This window comes from Bombina bombina, chromosome 6, assembly GCF_027579735.1.
Source record: "Bombina bombina isolate aBomBom1 chromosome 6, aBomBom1.pri, whole genome shotgun sequence".
Lineage (NCBI taxonomy): Eukaryota > Metazoa > Chordata > Amphibia > Anura > Bombinatoridae > Bombina > Bombina bombina.
The window spans coordinates 769,540,957-769,562,533 of NC_069504.1; the positions used below are offsets into that span (position 1 = coordinate 769,540,957).

At 36.2% G+C, this 21,577-nt stretch overlaps 1 protein-coding gene across 5 annotated transcripts in view; it reads right to left on the reverse strand.

Moving 5' to 3' along the window:
• The window catches only part of ADGRL1 (adhesion G protein-coupled receptor L1), a 491,322-nt gene that overhangs the window by 65,387 nt on the left and 404,358 nt on the right, over positions 1-21,577 (reverse strand). For all 5 annotated transcript variants that reach the window (XM_053718064.1, XM_053718062.1, XM_053718063.1 and 2 more), the window contains 3 exons: positions 14,100-14,203; positions 10,447-10,632; positions 5,554-5,592 (listed from right to left, as the gene is read on the reverse strand). In XM_053718064.1, coding sequence (XP_053574039.1) covers positions 5,554-5,592; positions 10,447-10,632; positions 14,100-14,203 — 329 coding nt within the window. The remainder of the gene's footprint in view (positions 1-5,553; positions 5,593-10,446; positions 10,633-14,099; positions 14,204-21,577) is intronic.

Here is a 21,577-nt window from a genome sequence, read left to right on the forward strand (position 1 = left end):
CAACGAACCAAGAGATGTAAACTGTTTAACCCCTTAACGACTGAGGACGTGCAGGGTACGTCCTCAGAAAAAAGGCAGTTAATGCCTGAGAACGTACCCTGCACGTCCTCAGTGTGGAAAGCAGCTGGAAGCGATCCTGCTCGCTTCCAGCTGCTTTCCGGTTATTGCAGTGATGCCTCGATATGGAGGCATCCTGCAATAACGTTTTTAAGTCATCCAGTGCAGAGAGAGCCACTCTGTGGCCCTCTCTGCACCGGAGATCGGTGGCTACCTGCGTTGGTGGGTGGGAGCCGGACCGGGAGGCGGGTGGCGGCCATCGATGGCCATGTGGATGTGAAGGGGGGGCGGGATCGTGGGCGGGGGTGGCTGGGGACGGGCGCGCGCGCGTGCACGGGAGGGTGGGGGCGGGGGGCGGGCCGGGGGAGGGAGCGGGTGGGAACCGCTACACTACAGAAAATGGGAAATAAAAAATATATCAAAAATAAAATTTTAAACAATAAGCAAGGTGGTGGGGGTTAGTCTGTGGGGGGTGGGGGGGGGGAGCTACACTACAGAAAAAAAAACAAAAAAAAAGCATTTTTTATTGTAAACTGTGTACTGACAGCTGCCAGTACCCAAGATGGCCCCCAATAAGGCAGAGGGGAGGGTTAGAGAGCGGTTTTGGGGGGGATCAGGGAGGTTGGGGGCTAAGGGGGGGATCCTACACAGTAGCATATGTAAATATGCTAAAAAAAATTCATTTTTTTTTAAAAACCCTTTTATTTTAGTACTGGCAGACTTTCTGCCAGTACTTAAGATGGCGGGGACAATTGTGGGGTGGGGGAGGGAATGGAGCTGTTTGGGAGGGATCAGGGGGTGGGATGTGTCAGATGGGAGGCTGATCTCTACACTAAAGCTAAAATTAACCCTGCAAGCTCACTACAAACTCCCTAATTAACCCTTTCACTGCTAGCCATAATACACGTGTGAGGCGCAACAGGATTTAGTGGCCTTCTAATTACCAGAAAGCAACGCCAAAGTCATATATGTCTGCTATTTCTGAACAAAGGGGATCCCAGACAAGCATTTACAACCATTTGTGCCATAATTGCACAAGCTGTTTGTAAATGATTTCAGTGAGAAACCTAAAATTGTGAAAAATTTTACGTTTTTTTTAATTTGATCGCATTTGGCGGTGAAATGGTGGCATGAAATATACCAAAATGTGCCTAGATCAATACTTGGGGTTGTCTACTACACTACACTAAAGCTAAAATTAACCCTACAAGCTCCCTAAAAGCTCCCTAATTAACCCCTTAACTGCTGGGCATGATACACTTGTGGTGCGCAGTGGCATTTAGCGGCCTTCTAATTACCAAAAAGCAACGCCAAAGCCATATATGTGTGCTATTTCTGAACAAAGGGGATCCCAGAGAAGAATTTACAACCATTTATGCCATAATTGCACAAGTTGTTTGTAAATGATTTCAGTGAGAAACCTAAAGTTTGTGAAAAAATTTGTGAAAAAGTGAACAATTTTTTGTATTTGACCGCATTTGGCGGTGAAATGGTGGTATGAAATATACCAAAATTGGCCTAGATCAATACTTTGGGATGTCTACAAAAAAAAAATATATACATGTCAAGGGATATTCAGGGATTCCTGAAAGATATCAGTGTTCTAATGTAACTAGCGCTAATTTTGGAAAAAAATGGTTTGGAAATAGCAAAGTGCTACTTATATTTATGGCCCTATAACTTGCAAAAAAAGCAAAGAACATGTAAACATTGGGTATTTCTAAACTCAGGACAAAATTTAGAAACTATTTAGCATGGGTGTTTTTTGGTGGTTTTAGATATGTAACAGATTTTGGGGGTCAAAGTTAGAAAAAGTGTGTTTTTTTCCATTTTTCCTCATATTTTATCATTTTTTTTATAGTAAATTATAAGATATGATGAAAATAATGGTATCTTTAGAAAGTCCATTTAATGGCGAGAAAAACGGTATATAATATGTGTGGGTACAGTAAATGAGTAAGAAGAAAATTACAGCTAAACACAAACACCGCAAAAATGTAAAAATAGCCTTGGTCCCAAACGGACAGAAAATGGAAAAGTGCTCTGGTCACTAAGGGGTTAAGTCCTTTATTTAAATGTAAAAATTAAAAACATGAACAGGGTAAATCATGACAGGTAACATACCAAACTCCCACGCGTTTCATGCCCGTAGGCATATTCCACCCTTTATTGTAAATAAGTGCACTCACAGATTACTCCTGAACCTACTATCCTTTACCTTGAAATCATGACCCCTTGGTCTGGTGTTGCCCTTTTAGTGAAATACTTCTAAGATAAGCTTTATTAAATCTCTTAACATATCCAAAGGTTTCTATCATATCACCTCTCTTAATTATCTCCTTTAAAGAAACAGCTAAGTCAAACTTATGCTTTCATGATTCAGAGAGAGCATTTCATTTGAAGCAACTTCCTACTTTACATCTGTTATTGACGTTGTTTTGTTCTCTTGATATCCTTTGTTGAAAAGCATACCTAGGTGGGCTCAGGAGCAGCAATGCACTGCTGGGGGCTAGCTGCTGATTGGTGGCGGCACATATATGCCTCTTGTCATTGACTCCCCAAATGTGTTCAGCTATCTTCCAGTAGTGCATTGCTGCTCCTTCAACAAAGGATGCCATGTGAATGAAGCAAATTTGAAGTAAATTGGAAAGTTGTTAAAAAATTATATATGTGCTATCTGAAACATAAAAAGAAAAATGTTGGGTTGCATGTTCCTTTAAACTATATTTTTGGGCTCCTTTTTCCAAACTGAGATAGAAGCTTCAGACACCCAGTGTTTCAGGGTTGCTCTGAGCGAACCTGAAAGGCTGGTAAAGTAGCAGCGGTCTTTAGACTACTGCTACTTAACCTCTCCGTGACAGTTTAGGTGGCGTTTGGCAATCATCTCGATCCATTTGGAATGGGATGATTGACAGCCACCTCTTGCGCGAGATTTCTCACGTGCAAGCAGGGAGCAGCATTGAACAAATAAGCCCATTTGCCTTGAAGCTGGCCAGACAAGGTTAAATCAAGCCAAAAGGTCTAAAGTATTGTTTGTTGCATTAGACAACAAACAAGATGATTGTCCTTGAAACACACACAGTATTACTGCGCCAGGGGTATACAAGCTTAAATATGACGATTAGGAAGCCTTGTTTTTAGTTTCTAGAGTATTGCATGTTTTCATAAATAATCTTCTCTGAATAAATGGGAATTTGTATTACTTATTTGTATTAATAATCTCTTGGGAAATGAGAGAGATTTGTTTCCAAGAAAATATTTCTAACATCTATTACACTGTGAAACAGACTCAAGAATTTAACTTTTGATCATGCTAAGAGATTAAGACCATATATAGCCATTATAATCTAATTTGGCTAGGGCCATAGAAGAAACTTATGGGGTCTACTCATAACAATACAAATATGCACCAATCATGAACTGACGTAGGTAAATTCAAGTCATTTATAAAGTCACCCTTTACAAGTTATTTGTATAGCCAAAGGGAATTATTCACACACAAAAAATACAACCTGTTAGAAATATAGCAAGTCAACTATTCATAAATAAACAACATGTAAAATCTAGCGTACTTTAAACTTAAAGTAATGGAAGTCACATACACTGCACCTGCCAATATTTTATTTCAGTCCGACCAGCAGGTGGCATGTTAGCAATTTCCAATACCTGACTTTAGCTTTTTTTTCTAATTGCCTTTACAAAAACAAACACTTAAGAGTTTAAACAACTCCCGTAGGAGGTAGATCAAGCTGTTTTAAAATTCAGGTAAAGGTGGTTCAGTTTTAAAAACAGATGAAAGAATCAATTAACTTAAACCCAAGTCACAGCAGCCAAGAGTCAGTTGGACAGTCAATCTTTACAGGTCCAATTGAATTATTGTTTGTACTGCCACTTTAGGACAAGATTATATGTGAAACATTATTATCCATATAACCCAACACCATTTATACTAAAGCAAGAAATCCCATAATGTGCTATATTGTCAGTATCATAAGTAATGACAAAAGCCATACATAATAGACTACTGACTGTACCCATCATGTGATTTTACTATTTGCGCACAACATTGCTGTTGGTAGAACTAATAGGTAAGGGCTAGATTACGAGGTGCACTTACGTTAGCGTGTGAGTAATATAAGAATATCGTGGGGGAGTTAATTTGCGCGCATGTTACAAGTTGAAAGTAAATGCGTTCACTTGAGTGCATCAAGTTAGCGTGACTGAAAACCTCACGTAAAAGGTTAGGGATAAAAAAAAACAACATAAATACATTAAAATATACAGTTGCACTCATATAAACTCAATCAATTATTCACATAAATATTATTAACAATATTTTATAAGTATTCAAAGCTATATGTATTTGACTACAAAGAGCTATAATGCATATATGTGTCTAAATAATAATTCTATAATAATATTTAATAATATTTTTACTGTGTTCTTCACGTACAGAAATTTTTTATTTTCATTTTAAATACATATTTTTATATATATTTATTCCTATAGATATATATATATATATATATATATATATATATATATATATATATATATATATATATTTTACATTGACATTATCACATATATATATAGAAATATATATTTAATAATATAAAACTTTTTTCTATGTGAAGAACATTGGAATGTAAAATATGTGTAACGCGCTTCGGGTTGCACGATTTAGGTCTAACGCAGTGTTGGGTTAGCACACATGAAGAATTAATTATCTTAAGGCACGTTATTGAAATATTAAATATAAAATTATAATTATTAAAAATTATAGATACTGTAAACAATATATATATATATAATGGCTTGTTTAAAACATTTTTAGAACATCTATAATATTTTGAATAATTATTATTAATATTTTGTAATATTTTATATTTACTGTTTCCATAACGCGCCTTAAAATAACTAATTTTTCATGTGTGCTATCCCAACACCATGTTAGACCTAAAGCGCAAAACCAGAAGCATGTTTTACATTCCTATATTCTTCACATCATTTTGTTTTTATTTTGTTTTTATTAAATATATTTATATGTGTGATAATGTTAATGTAAAATATATCTATACCTATATATCTTTAGGAATAGATATACAGGTATAGGTATATTATATCTAAAAATATGTATTTAAAATAAAAATAAAATTTGGATTGTGAAATACTAATAATTTAAGTCTATGAAGAGAAAAACTTAGTACGGTCACAATTTCCGATGTACTTCAGTTAGCACATGTCAGGTTTTTTTTACTTTCAACTTGTAATAAGCGTGCTAACTTGCGCATGCAAAAAGATTACTTATAGCAAAGTTTACGCTCAAGCTGAATCGCTAAATAGCGCACCAATTGTAACCTAGCCCTAAATAGGATTTTCATCAACATGCTTTACAGTTAAATGCACATGCGGCATTACATTCTTTACGAGCACTTGTGACAACAGAATACACTAACGTTGATGCGAACAGAACTTGATTTATTTTGCTGGTACCTTAATGTAGTCTTTGCAAGTCCTCTCTCTTTTATGCATCTGTAATAGAAAAATAAGTGACAATTAATCTTAATTTATTACTGTCCTATTGGTATGGAATTGTTCTTTTTCTTCCATCTGTTAATATACAATTCATATAAGAAAATACACATATCTGAGTGTTTTTTTTTTCCCTAACAAAATCAATTTGATCTTCCATTATATAGACTATCCCTCTGAGATCTCCTTCCATCTAAATGTGATTACAATGTATATATGTAAATACGCATTCACAAATCTCTCAAGGGGGTAGTATTATGTTAAGGCAATTTGTACAGGCTTGGGAAACAATATGTTGCGTTAGTTTGTAGAGCATGGAAAACTAACTATACACTGTGCTTGGGTTTCTCAGTGGTAGCTTAATATGGTAATATATAGCTCTTCATAATATGTGTAGTTTGATCACATGATTTTTTTTTTTCTTACAATAAACTACATCTGCCTTGTTACACAATGAAATCCTGCTAGTATATAATATAATACAATAATGAATTACATTGAACATTTTTATTGCATAACCAATACTGTTATATTAATACACTTTTTACCTCTGTGATTACCTTGAATCTAAGCCTCTGCAGACAGCCACCTTATCTCAGTTCTTTTGACAGACTTGCATTTTAGCCAATCAGTGCTAATACTAACTCCTCGGGAGTGAGCACAATGTTACCTATACGACACCCATGAACTAGCGCTGTCCTAACTGTGGAAAACTGTCCAAATACACTGAGATAAGAGGCGGCCTTAAACAGTTTAAAAATAGTTTATGAGCCTACTTAGGTTTAGCTTTCAACAAAGAATACCAAGAGAATAAATCAAATTTGATGATAAAAGTAAATAGGGAAGTTGTTTAAAATTGCAGATCTAAATCATGAGTTTAATTTTGACTTGTCCCTTTAACATACAGCAACCATAGATAGAAAAAAATATATAATGCTAGGATTATTTAGTGTAGAATAATATATAGAATACTCCATGTACAAATAAGTAGAGGTAAGAAAGTAAAATCTAAGATGACATTAAGACTAAATAAATTTCATCCACCTCCCTCTAATTGTGGGTGCCATTTTGGAACTTAAAGGGGCATTAAACACTAAATAAATCATTGATAGACTGGTGTATTTAGAGCAAATATTAGTCTGAGAGTAATCTATACAGGGAGTGTAGAATTATTAGGCAAGTTGTATTTTTGAGGATTATTTTTATTATTGAACAACAACCATGTTCTCAATGAACCCAAAAAACTCATTAATATCAAAGCTGAATAGTTTTGGAAGTAGTTTTTAGTTTGTTTTTAGTTATAGCTATTTTAGGGGGATATCTGTGTGTGCAGGTGACTATTACTGTGCATAATTATTAGGCAACTTAACAAAAAACAAATATATACCCATTTCAATTATTTATTTTTACCAGTGAAACCAATATAACATCTCAACATTCACAAATATACATTTCTGACATTCAAAAACAAAACAAAAACAAATCAGTGACCAATATAGCCACCTTTCTTTGCAAGGACACTCAAAAGCCTGCCATCCATGGATTCTGTCAGTGTTTTGATCTGTTCACCATCAACATTGCGTGCAGCAGCAACCACAGCCTCCCAGACACTATTCAGAGAGGTGTACTGTTTTCCCTCCTTGTAAATCTCACATTTGATGATGGACCACAGGTTCTCAAAGGGGTTCAGATCAGGTGAACAAGGAGGCCATGTCATTAGATTTTCTTCTTTTATACCCTTTCTTGCCAGCCACGCTGTGGAGTACTTGGACGCGTGTGATGGAGCATTGTCCTGCATGAAAATCATGTTTTTCTTGAAGGATGCAGACTTCTTCCTGTACCACTGCTTGAAGAAGGTGTCTTCCAGAAACTGGCAGTAGGACTGGGAGTTGAGCTTGACTCCATCCTCAACCCGAAAAGGCCCCACAAGCTCATCTTTGATGATACCAGCCCAAACCAGTACTCCACCTCCACCTTGCTGGCGTCTGAGTCGGACTGGAGCTCTCTGCCCTTTACCAATCCAGCCACGGGCCCATCCATCTGGCCCAAGACTCACTCTCATTTCATCAGTCCATAAAACCTTAGAAAAATCAGTCTTGAGATATTTCTTGGCCCAGTCTTGACGTTTCAGCTTGTGTGTCTTGTTCAGTGGTGGTCGTCTTTCAGCCTTTCTTACCTTGGCCACGTCTCTGAGTATTGCACACCTTGTGCTTTTGGGCACTCCAGTGATGTTGCAGCTCTGAAATATGGCCAAACTGGTGGCAAGTGGCATCTTGGCAGCTGCACGCTTGACTTTTCTCAGTTCATGGGCAGTTATTTTGTGCCTTGGTTTTTCCACACGCTTCTTGCGACCCTGTTGACTATTTTGAATGAAACGCTTGATTGTTCGATGATCACGCTTCAGAAGCTTTGCCATTTTAAGAGTGCTGCATCCCTCTGCAAGATATCTCACTATTTTTTACTTTTCTGAGCCTGTCAAATCCTTCTTTTGACCCATTTTGCCAAATGAAAGGAAGTTGCCTAATAATTATGCACACCTGATATAGGGTGTTGATGTCATTAGACCACACCCCTTCTCATTACAGAGATGCACATCACCTAATATGCTTAATTGGTAGTAGGCTTTCGAGCCTATACAGCTTGGAGTAAGACAACATGCATAAAGAGGATGATGTGGTCAAAATACTCATTTGCCTAATAATTCTGCACTCCCTGTATATGTATTATATACATATATAAATAATGAAAGTATATTGCAAAGTTGTTTTACTACATACGAATAAACGTATATTGCATTAAAGGGATAGAAAGGTCAAAAAGTAAATGCGATGTGAGCGTGTGAGCACAATCGCGATTTACGCTAGAATCATTACCCCATCCTTTGAGCTGGGGGTTAACTGTTTCGCGGAAACAAAAAATTGCACAAAACACATAAAAAATACGTTACAAAGTACAGTTACACTTATAATAACACAAGTGCTCAAAGATATAAGATCTCAGGTGTTAGAAGAAAAAAAACCGTATACATACATATACATATCTGAAGATATATATATATATATATATATATATGTATATATGTATTTATATATGTGTATATGTATTTACAGACATATATACACATATAAGCATATCAGTATATATGTATACATATACAGACATATATATATATATATATATATATATATATATATATATATATATATATATATAGGAGCATTGGAGCCCTTTGTCGTTAAGTAGATGAAAACATGTAAAAACATACAGTATTAATGCAATATTAATTTTTAATACAGGTTTTAACTATGTATTTACTGTAAATATTTCCCATTCCTATGTTTTGCACGTAGCAGAATATGTTCTAAGTTTTTATAGATATTCCAATATACCTTTATATCTGTATACATCTATACCTATATGTAATTATATATATATATATATATATATATATGTATAAATATATATTGTACCTTAAAAACATCAGATATATGTAGAAATATTTATTTATATATAAATAGAACATATTTAGTTATGTAAAGAACATTGGAATATGAAATATTCATAATTTCATGTCGGGTTAGCACTAATGAGAATATGTGATTGTGTTTGCACGTGTGATCGTGTATGGACCTCCATACAACAACAAAATGTTTTGGCTTCCCTGCTATAGGCATTAGACTCATAACTAAGTGACTGTCTTTTTATTAGGTGCGTTTATGAATCTGATGAGAAATATGTATAATAGAAAGTAAAAATACCTATTCCTATCTATTATCAATGCCTTTATATTATTATTTTTTAATTGACTGTTCTGATAAGAAATGGGTTAACAATCACAACTTGCTATGCCCTTGCTGTATACAATATATATTCACTAAGTCTACTAAAACGTGGCACTGCAATTAGTCTTATATACATTATAAACAAAATATCAGCTTATGATGACTTGTCACTTTGTGATTGGTTTGTTAAAAAATAATACAATAAAGTCACTCTGTTTCTCGTACCATTGTCAGAAGTAGAAAGTACAGATGTAGTACTTATTAATTATCTCTATTTAAGGCAGGTGTCATTAACCTTGGCAGATGTTTTGGAACTACATTTCCCATGATGCTCAGACACTCTTTAGGCTGTCTGTGTATCATAGGAAATGTAGTTCAGAAACATCTGGGGTGGTACCTAGTTTGCAGACAGCTTAGCTAAGATGTTAACAGAATAATATCTGGTAGAACTGGAATACTGATTGAACTAATAAAAAAGGATATTAAACTGAGATAGGGTTAAGATTGTCATCAAAGACTTGCCTGAAGCTTAAATTAAGAAGCAACGGTCATAAGACCACTTATCCTTAACTTTTCCGACACTTAAAAGGTGGCAGATTGAAATCATCCCAATTTTATACAATCGGGATGATTGACAGCCCCTGCTAGAGGTTTGTTTGGCCGCCAGAGAGCAGGGGGCGGCATTGCACAAGCATTTCTAGTGAAATGCTTGTGCAATGATAAATGCGGACATATATGCTGACTACATTTAGAGATGTCCAGCAGACATAACTGGCTATAGCGAATCATGTCCGCTCGACACTTGATAAATCGAGCCCTATGGGGTCAATTTATCAATAACCTGTCCGCCTGCTCTGTGGCGGCAGACAGAAATCAACCCGATCGAATACGATCGGGTTGATTGACACCCCCTGCTGGCCGCAAATCTGCAGGGGGCAGTATTGCACCAGCAGTTCACAAGAATTTATCGATGTGCAGTGGACATGATGCGCTACATCGTATCATGTCCGCTCGCACTTTCGTAAATTTACCGCTATTTTATAAAAAATCATATATTAATGTTAAACATCACCTTGTTGTAATTCTTGCCGGCACTCTCTCTCTCCACAGGTCTTAGCATTTGTAGTTGAGCATCCAGAATATCTAGAAGCTGATCCAAAAGGCGCACAGATGAGGTGACATCTCCCGCATAGATCTGTCCGCGAGTGTGACGGGCTAGCTCCCCTGCAATATTAGCTGCATTTTCTCCACTCTTAATCTGATAGAGACAAACAATTTATAAACAATAGAAGATTGTTAGAGTGAATAAGGAACAAGAAAAAGGTAAGTGACAAAAGAAACTTGGTGTGACACCAAAGCATATAAAAACTGTTTAGGAAAACTTTTTTAGTATTTAAAGTCACATAAAAGTCAGTGGTATGCTTGACAGCCCCGCAAAGCCCCAACATTCCATAAAGACTTTAAACAAGTCTGCCTTTTTTAACACTTAGATTGACAAATATAAAAACGCTCACAGGTGCCAATTTGAGAACGTACTTAGCTGCTAATTGGTCAATATTCGCTCAGGCACTAAAAGAATGTTGACCAACCAATCAGACAAATGAAAAAGAGAGTGCAGAGTGTAGTATTATAAACACCAATTTAACATGCTAAGTAAATCACTCACAAACAAAACCTCACAACATATGAGGTGTAGATAAAACACAATACAGTGTAAGGGTGACCGTCCGTGGGGTTCCAACCATTATCCTCTAATCCAGGATATAACTCTTATGGAGTATCCCGCTGAAATCTCTCCTTGCTTTTCAGAAACGCTCCCTGGTATTATCCTCACACTGTGTAAACAACACATGCCGTCCTAGATGTTACGCTGATGCCGGTGTTCTGCTGAAACTTGCTACCTCGTTGAGATTTGCTACCTTGATGTGCGCATGTGCACAATTACGTAATCATACTCCACATGTTTCAAAAGAATGTGCAGAATGCGATTACATAATTACAAGCATGCGCACATCGTTAGGTAACAAATTTTGATGGTTAAGGAAATGTAGTCCCACATTCTTTATGAATGGGGTGACGTAGTACATGAGCTCATCCACAGTAATGCGCTGTAATGTGGTAGCAAATTTCGACAAAGAGATTAATCTGATGATCCTAAAATTACCTGCATTTTTTTTTAACTTGTGCACGTATATCATTATAAAACATATATATATATATATACAAATACTAATGGTCAGGGAAGTATATCACTTAAAAAATGCAGGTTATTTTTGGATCATCAGATTCATCTCTGCGTCGAAATTTGCTACCACATTACAGCGCATGCGCTTGTGTGTGGGGCTACATTTTCTTAACCGTAGAAATTTGCTACCCAAAAATGTGCACATGCTTGTAATTATGTAATCGCATTCCACACATTATTTTCAAACATGTGGAGTGCGATTACATAATTGTGAGGATGCGTACATCGAGGTAACAAATCTCGACAGAACACTGGCTCTGGGTTTCAGTTATTTTGCTTGGTAGGATTGTTCTTACAAGCTCTGCATTTGATAACTTATACAACGTGGTACCAAACACATCAAGGATGGAGTGGGTTTATCAAAGTGCGAGCGGACATGATACGATGTAGCCTTATCATGTCTGCTGCACATCGATAAATGCCGACAGCATATGCAATCGGCATTTATCATTGCACAAGCAGTTCACCAGAACTGCTTGTGCATTACCGCCCCCTGCAGATTTGTTTGCGGTGAGCCTTCAGCCTTTCGGAGCGTGATAATTCGGCCCCATAAGCTGGATACTCCACAACAGCTATATCCGGGATTGGAGGAGAACGGTTGGAACGCCACGGATGGTACCCCTTACACTGTATTGTGTTTAATCGACACCTCATTTGTTGTGAGGTTTTGTTTGTGAGGATTTACATGGCATATTATATTGGTGTTTTTAATACTACATTTAGAGCAGCCTGCACTCTTTTTCTTTTGTGTGTGACCAGCACATAAGAACAGTGGAGCAACAGATACTCTTAAAACAAGTGCACGTGATGAATTGACTGAGATACATATCCGTATTGAGTTGTATTTTTATGGTGTATTATATTTCTTACTGAGATCTTACAATTTATATTTGTTCGTATTAATCTATATGTACATGTTAAGTGTACATTAACCTCCCCTTTTTTATTTGCAGTTAGTGGTGCTTTATATTGTTATTTTTGTTTTAGTTTACTCACCAATCAGCACGTGTATGCACCAATGCATGTGCACACTGCGTTATTCTAACAATTAAAAAGGCTAAACCAGTTTTTGTTTTGTTTTTTAAACAAAAAAAGAGTGAGGATATGAAAAAGGAAAGAAGGAGGTAACTCAAACTATAGAAGAAAAGGAAAAATAGAAGGGTTTTAGCGGTGACATAAATGAAGGACATAATGAATGGCGGAGAATGGGGGAGGTTAGAAGAAAGCACATTTTACAGTTTTATTGATATGAAAATCTTTACATATAGAGGCCTATTTATCAAAGGTCTGTCGGACCTGATCCGACAGTGCAGATCAGGTCCGACAGACATCGCTGAATGCGGAGAGCGATACGCTCTCCGTATTCAGCATTGCACCAGCAGCTCTTATGCCAGCAGGGGGTTGTGAATCAACCCGATCGAACTCGATCGGGTTGTATTGTGGCAATCTCAGTCCGCCTCATCAGAGCATGCAAGAACAATTACGTTAATTATTATAATTACTTTATTAAATACATATTAGTTACTATATGTATTCTCAATACAATCAAACAACATAGTAGATAGTATTCTTCATGATATAAAGCCCAAAAAATCCTACAGCTCTGTTATTTAGTAAGATAGAAATGTATATAAGCTATTAACATGATGTTAGAGCTTGTATTATATAATACTTCCTTAAAGGTACATAAAACCCCAAAATGTTATTTCATAATTCAGATAGAGAATACAATTTTAAAGGGACATGAAACCCACATTTTTTTCTTCTTTGATTCAGGTAGAGAATACAATTTTAAACAACTTTCAAATGTACTCTTTTTATTGAATTTGCTTCCTTCTCATGATATAATTGGTTGAATAGCATATTTAAATAGGCTCGGTAGCTGCTGATTGGTGGCTGCACATAGATTCCTTGTGTGATTGGCTCATCCATGTGCATTGCTACTTCTTTAAAAAGCATATCTAAAAAATGAAGCAAATTAGATAATAGAAGTTAATTGTAATGTTGTTTAAAATGGTATGTTCTATCTGAATCATGAAAAAAAAATGTGGGTTTGATGTCCCTTTAAGCAATTTTTAAATGTACTTATATTATCAAATTTTCTTCCTTCTCTTGTTATCCTTTGTTGAAAAGCAGAGAGATAAGTTAAGGCGTGTGCACATGTCTGCAGCAGCAGTTTTTTTTTTATATTGTATGGTCTGTCTGAATCATGAAATAAATAAATTGGGTTTCATGTCTCTTTAATTAGGCTTTCAGAGGATATCTCTGGGGATGCGGTTACAATACATTTGTAGAATGCTAGGACCTTTAGTATCATCGCTAGTTTTCATTGCTTCAATTGGACTCCTAAACCAATTATGTTAAACTACACCATGAGGATCACATGATGATTTCTAAATGGACCTTTAGCAGTGTACACCGTCTATTTCAGTCTCCCCCTTCCAAACCTACAGTAACTCTAGTTCCAGCTTCCCTCTTACCTTTTGAGCAACTTGGCTAACCCACGGAGAGGTGCAGTTACTCAGGTCTGGCCCCCGTGGATTCCATACTCCCAAATTTGGTAGACAGAGGAATGAAGCAATACCTATGAAGAAGTAGATGATTAGTTAACATTTTTTTGTTTTGTTTCGTGATGTCTTAATATACTCTGGAATGTAATTAGTTGTTAAATTATTCGACTAATACTTATTAATTACTTTGTATGCACAGGACTTACCAACACAAATCAGTTTTAAATAAGTGATTATAGAAACAGATTTCATAGCTGATACTGACCATCAGATCAGTAAAGTTTATCTAACTAAAAAGTGAAAGGAATATTAAAGTCATTAAAAATCAATTTTATAAACAGTACATAGGAGTATTTCATTGTACGACATTAGAAAATATGATCTATTTTGCATTTATTTTATAATACATTTAACCTTAGTTAAAGGTACATGAAACCCAAAATCTTTCTTTCATGATTCAGATAGAGAATACAATTTTAAACAATTTTCTAATTTACTTCTATTATCTAATATGTTTCATTCTCTTGGTATCATTTGTTGAAGGAGCAGCAATGCACTACTAGTTTCTAACTGAACACATGTGTGAGCCAATCACATTCAATATAAATATGCATCCACCAATTAACAGCTAGAACCTAGATTCTCTGCTGCTCATGAACTTGCCTAGATAAACCTTTCAGCAAATGATAACACGAGAAGGAAGCAAATTAAATAATAGAAGTAAATTGGAAAATTGTTTAAAATGGTATTCTCTATCTGAATCATGAAAGAAAATGTTTGGGTTTCATGTCCCTTTAAGACCATGGGGCCAATTTATGATGATGCTAATGCAGCAGTCTGCCGGAAATATGAGTTAAGAAGCAGCGGTCATGCTAAAATGTATTATAAAAAAAACAGCAATTGATTTATGTTTTATTAATACAGTGTATACAGAAAATAAAATACAGGTAGAAAACCCTTTATCCAAACTGCTTGGGACTGGAAAAGGTTTGGATTTCGGAATAGTTTGGGTTTTGGAATATTTCCATTTTTAAAATAGAGCAATGGAACCAAGTGTAAATAACAAAATCTTATGTAATTTAGACAATATTTACATGTTGTATTACAGTTCATATATGTAACCTAAAGGTAGTTTTTTTTTATAGTTATTAAAGGGACATGAAACCCCAAATTTTCCTTTCATGATTTAGGTAGAACATACAATTTTAAACAACTTTCCAATTTATATATATATATATACATATATATAGATAGATATGCAGCCACCAATCAGCAGCTAGAACCTAGGTTCTTTGCTGTTCCTGAGCTTAACTAGATAAACCTTTTAGCAAAGGATAACAAGAGAAGGAAGCAAATTAAATAATAGTAAATTGGAAAGTTGTTTAAAATTATATGTTCTGTCTAAATCATGAAAGAAAATGTTTGGGTTTTATGTCTTTTAGTACTTATGAATACACAGTACCCTCAGAAAGATAGTACAGCCTTCTGGTTCGCCGGAAACAGGAGTTAAGAAGCAACAGTCCTTTTAGATGGCGGATTGTAATCACCCGATCAGATACGATCGGGATGATTGACACCCCCTGCCAGCGGCCGATTGGCCGCAAATGTGCAGAGGCGGCATTGCACAAGCATTTCTTGTAAAATGCTTGTGCAATGTCTATAGCGAATCATGTCCGCTCGGGGTTTGATAAATCTACCTTATTATCTATATTTTGGCATGAAAGACGCTTAAAAAAACAAGGCTTATTGCGGCTGAAAGTAAACGCAATCTCTTGAGCACAAATGAAGTTAACGCACATTGGGTTATCGTGACCTCAGAGCTCCGGTTAACTGTTTTGCGAAACAAAAAAGTCTCACAAAACACATCAAAAATACATTACAAAGTACAGTTACATTCATAATAAAACTATTTAATAAAAAAATATTCCAAAAAAAATTGCACAAAAAAGTTATAAAGGCTCAAAGATATGAGGTCTCAGTTAGAAGATAAAAAAGAGAGATACATGCATATACATGTCTAAATATATATACGTATGTGTAAATAAATATCTTAATATATATGTGTATATTTATGTATATATAAGTCTCTGTATTTACAGGCAAATATACACATATAAACACATAAATAAATATATATATATATATGTGTGCATTGGAACCCTTTGGAGTTAAGTAATTGAAAGCATGTAAAAGCATATTTATTCATTCCAATGTTAATTCCAATGTTCTGCTCATAGCAGAATTTGTTCTATGTATTTATAAATAGATATTCCTATACATATTTGTATATTTCTATTGTTCTATACCTATATATAATCATGTGTGTTTGTATATATATATATATATATATATATATATATATATATACACACAGGTGGCCCTCATTTTACAACGGTTCAATTTACACCGTTTCAGAATAACAACCTTTTTTTCCAGTCATGTGACTGCTATTGAAAAGCATTGAGAAGCAGTGCATTTATAAAAATAGCCAGTAGGTGAAGTTGTCCGCTTGTTTGCAGCAAAGCCAAGCAAGTTGAAATTAATCAGTTTAACCAGACCTGAGCTATCGAGCAGATTTCAAAGGAACAAGATCTTCCTGTCTATAAATCAGTCCAGATTGGAATGCATAAAAATAACTGTTTTCAGAAAAATGCAAGTGAAGTCTGTGTTGTGTGATTATTTTATTAGGTTTATAATGCTGTTTAGCAAATGTTTTTGTTCATTTAACTTAGATTAATTTTATATTCTGTGTTGTGTGATTATTTTATTAGGTTTATAATGCTGTTTAGCATTTAAAGTCTTCATTTCAAAGCTTTAAAAATAATGTATTAGGTGTTACTTATGACAATTTTGAGAGGGGCCTGGAACCTATCTCGATTTACAACCATTCCTTCTGGAACCTAACCCCGGCGTAAACTGAGGGCTACCTATATCGGTATCAATATATATATATTTATTAATGTGCGAGCGGACATGATCCGATATTGCGGATGATGTCCGCCACACATCGATAAATGTCGACAGCATACGCTGTCGGCATTTATCATTGCACCAGCAGTTCTTGTGAACTGCTGGTGCAATACCGCCCCCTGCAGATTCACGGCCACCAGCAAGGGGTGTCAATCAACCCGATCGTATTGGATCAGGTTGATTTTCGCCGATGTCTGTCCACCGCCTCAGAGTAGGCGGACAGGTTATGGAGCAGCGGTCTTAAGACCGCTACTTCATAACTTGTGTTTCTGGCGAGCCAAACACAGAGCTTGATAAATATATCCCATTGTATTAAAATGCCATCAGATATATGTAGAAATATGTATTTATTAATAAATAGAATATCTTCTTCTATGGGAATGTGAAACATTCGTATTTTTATGTCGGGTTAGCGCACTTGAGAATATGCGATTGTGTTTGCGCGAGTAGGTTTTTTCCCCACTTTTTTCCTCTATTGACTTCTATGGAAGAAAAGGTTATTGCGTGCACGATATTTTAAGTTCGTCTTTTTATGCGTCAGGTTAGCGCGTGAGAGCGAAATCAGTTTACTTTTAACTCATAATACGAGCTTATAGCGCAATTAACGCTTGAGCAGGAGAGTTAAAAAGTGCTTCACTTGTAATCTAGCCCTAAATAGGCTGGCATCTCTCCAACCACCAACTGGGTGTCAATTTCTGCCGCTGATTCTTGTTTACACATCTTTTCTATAGAGCATACTGCAGTATTAAAGGGACAGTCTACACCAGAATTTTTATTGTTTTAAAAGATAATCCCTTTATTACCCATTCCCCAGTTTTGCACAACCAACACAGTTATATTAATATACTTTTAACCTCTGTCATTATGTTGTATCTAAGCCTCTGCAAACTGCTCCTTTATTTCAGTTCTTTTGACAGACTTGCAGTTTAGCCAATCAGTGCCTGCTCCCAGATAACTTCACGTGCACGAGCACAGTGTTATCTATATGAAACACGTGAACTAACACCCTCTAGTGGTGAAAAACTGTTAAAATGCATTCTGAAAAGAGGTGGCCTTCAAGGTCTAAGAAATTAGCATATGAACCTCCTAGGTTAAGCTTTCAACTAAGAATACCAAGCGAACAAAGCAAAATTGGTGATAAAAGTAAATTGGAAAATTGTTTAAAATTACATGCACTATCTGAATCATGAAAGTTTATTTTGGCCTAGACTGTCCCTTTAACATTTTCTCACCAGGTGGTGGTTCCAACAGACAAAAGTAACTATTTTGCAAGACAAAATAAAAAGTAAAGGATACATAATATACCACAGCAGGTAAAATTAGTCTTTGTACTGTAAAATTGTCTCCCCTTTACAATGTTGCCAATGTCCCTTTAATTTTTAAATAGACTCATCATTTTATTTATCTGCACACATTTTAAAATGATTAAATAGACTCATTATTTTATATATCTGAACACATTTTCAAATGATTAATGTGAGTATATTATTAGCAGATATGAATAAATTAGTGAATATATGTGAAATAAAACGTGTGCTTTTATGTGGGAATTAGCAAGTGTCCATGAATTAGCAAGAAGTCTGTGAATTAGTGAATGTGTGAGCTTAATAAACGCATGTGATTTGGGAAGTATGACAATTAGTTTTCAAATAACTGATCACACAGGTTTTTTTTTTTTTCACTTGAATGACTATCAAGGAGATTTTATGTTCACAAAAACAAAATATAGTCTTCATATAAAATATAGCTGCAATTTATCGTCATGTGGCATTGCTTATTGCAGAAAGCCCAAAACCTATATATAACAGCCAGTTGCAAAAAATAGGGCTAAAGGGAAAGGATTATTCTTTCATGATTCAGACAGAACAATTTTAAACAACTTTTCAGTTAATTTCTATTATCAGATTTGCTTTATTCTCTTGATATCCTTTATTGAAGGTGCAGCATTGTACTACTGGGAGATAACTGGATAGATTGGGTGACCTTATGACAACAGGCATATAAGTGCAGTCATAATCAGCAGCTAGCTCCGAGTACTGCATTGCTGCTCATGAGCCTACCTAGGTATGCTTTTCAACAAAGAATAGCAAGAAAACAAAGCAAAATTGATAATAGAAGTAAACTGGAAAGTTGCTTAAAATGTTCTATTTTAAAGATAATGGGCTAGATTACAAGTAGAGCGCAAAATAGCGGTTTCGCGAAAGCAATATTTGTGCTCTACTGAGTAATACCAGCGACTGGTATTACAAGTTAGCCGCACTGTGAACGTGACCTTGCTTCCATAGACTCCAATGGGAGTCTTGTTCTCATGCAGTGAGACACGACATGAGAACTAGTGCAGCGAAGGGGGTAAGTCGTGCAACGATGGGCAGCAAATTGTAAATATATACGTATATGCTTATACACCTATATATTTATGTGTTAATCTATATAAACACAAGTTAACAAATAAGTATATATGTATACAGTAAGGGAAAAAATGATTTGATCCCCTGCTGATTTTGTACGTTAGCCCACTGACAAAGAAATGATCAGTCTATAATTTTAATGCAATGAGGAAAGGAGAACGCTGAGTCTCGGAGTTGATCAAAAAGGTTTTATTGAAGAACAGGCTTCAAACAAGGCACAGGTAAGCTCCTATCTGACGCGTTTCACGCATGCGTACATGCGCTTCATCAGAGATAATTGTAATGGTAGGTTTATTTGAGCAGCGAGAGTCAGAACAACAAAAAAATCCAGAAAAAACGCATTTCAAAAAAGTTATAAATTGATTTGCATTTTAATGAGTGAAATAAGTATTTGATCCCTTTGCAAAACATGACTGTACTTGGTGGCAAAAGCCTTGTTGGCAATCACAGAGGTCAGACGTTTCTTGTAGTTGGCCACCAGGTTTGCACACATCTCAGGAGGGATTTTGCCCCACTCCTCTTTGCAGATCCTCTCCAAGTCATTAAGGTTTGGAGGCTGACTTTGGCAACTCGAACCTTCAGCTCTCTCCACAGATTTCCTATGGGATTAAGGTCTGGAGACTGGCTAGTGTGCTTCTTCTTGAGCCACTCCTTTGTTGCCTTGGCTGTGTGTTTTGGGTCATTGTCATGCTGGAATGCACATACATGACTCATTTTCAATGCCCTGGATAAAGGAAGGAGGTTCACACCCAAGATTTCACGGTACATGGCCCCATCCATTGTCCCTTTGATGCAGCGAAGTTGTCCTGTCCCCTTAGCAGAAAAACACCCCCAAAGCATAATGTTTCCACCTCCATGTTTCACGGTGGGTATGGTGTTTTTAGAGTCATAGGCAGCGTTAATCCTCCTCTAAACACGACGAGTTGAGTTGATACCAAAGAGCTCGATTTTGGTCTCATCTGACCACAACACTTTCATCCAGTTCTCCTCTGAATCATTCAGATGTCCATTGGCAAACTTCAGACGGGCCTGTACATGTGCTTTCTTGAGCAGGGGGACCTTGGCGGCGCTGCAGGATTGCAGGAGTGTGTTACCCCTTGTTTTCTTGGTGACTATGGTCCTAGCTGCCTTGAGATCATTGACAAGATCCTCCCGTGTAGTTCTGGGCTGATTTCTCACCGTTCTCATGATCATTGAAACTCCACGAGGTGAGATCTTGCATGGAGCCCCAGACCAAGGGAGATTGACAGTTATTATATGTTTCTTCTATTTGCGCATAATCGCACCAACTGTTGTCACCTTCTCACCAAGCTGCTTGGCGATGGTCTACAATATTGTCCCTAACATCCATGGACAGCTCTTTTGTCTTGGGTATGGTGGAGAGTTTGGAATCGTATTGATTGATTGCTTCTGTGGACAGGTGTCTTATATACAGGTAACAAGCTGAGATTAGCAGCACTCCCTTTAAGAGAGTGCTCCTAATCTCAGCTCCTTACCTGTATAAAAGACACTTGGGAGCCAGAAATCTTGCTGATTGATAGGGGATCAAATACTTATTTCACTCATTAAAATGCAAATCAAAGTATAACTTTTTTAAAATGTATTTTTCTGGATTTTGTTGTTGTTATTCTGTCTCTCACTGTTTAAATAAACCTACCATGAAAATAATAGACTGATCATTTCTTTATCAGTGGGCAAACGTACAAAATCAGCAGGCGGTCCAATCATTTTTCCCCTCACTGTATAAACATTTAAAGGCACTTTTCAGTGCCGTTTGGTTTCCAACACCCTATAGCCGCCAACTTTAGCCCCCAAAAACTGCTAAGTGCAGTTACTTTATTAAAAACTAAAGGCGCTGCTATCTTTATTTTTTTATAAAGTATATTACACTTGATTTTGGGGCCATTTATAAAATTAACTAGAGATCTGATCTCTGGTTAAGTTTATAAGTGCTGATTACTACCGCGAGCTCTAGGCAGCAATAACCAGCCACTTGTAATGGCTGGTTATATATCGCACGCACCCCCAAAAAATTGCAAATTTGCCCGTTTACGGGCGCGCATTAAATTA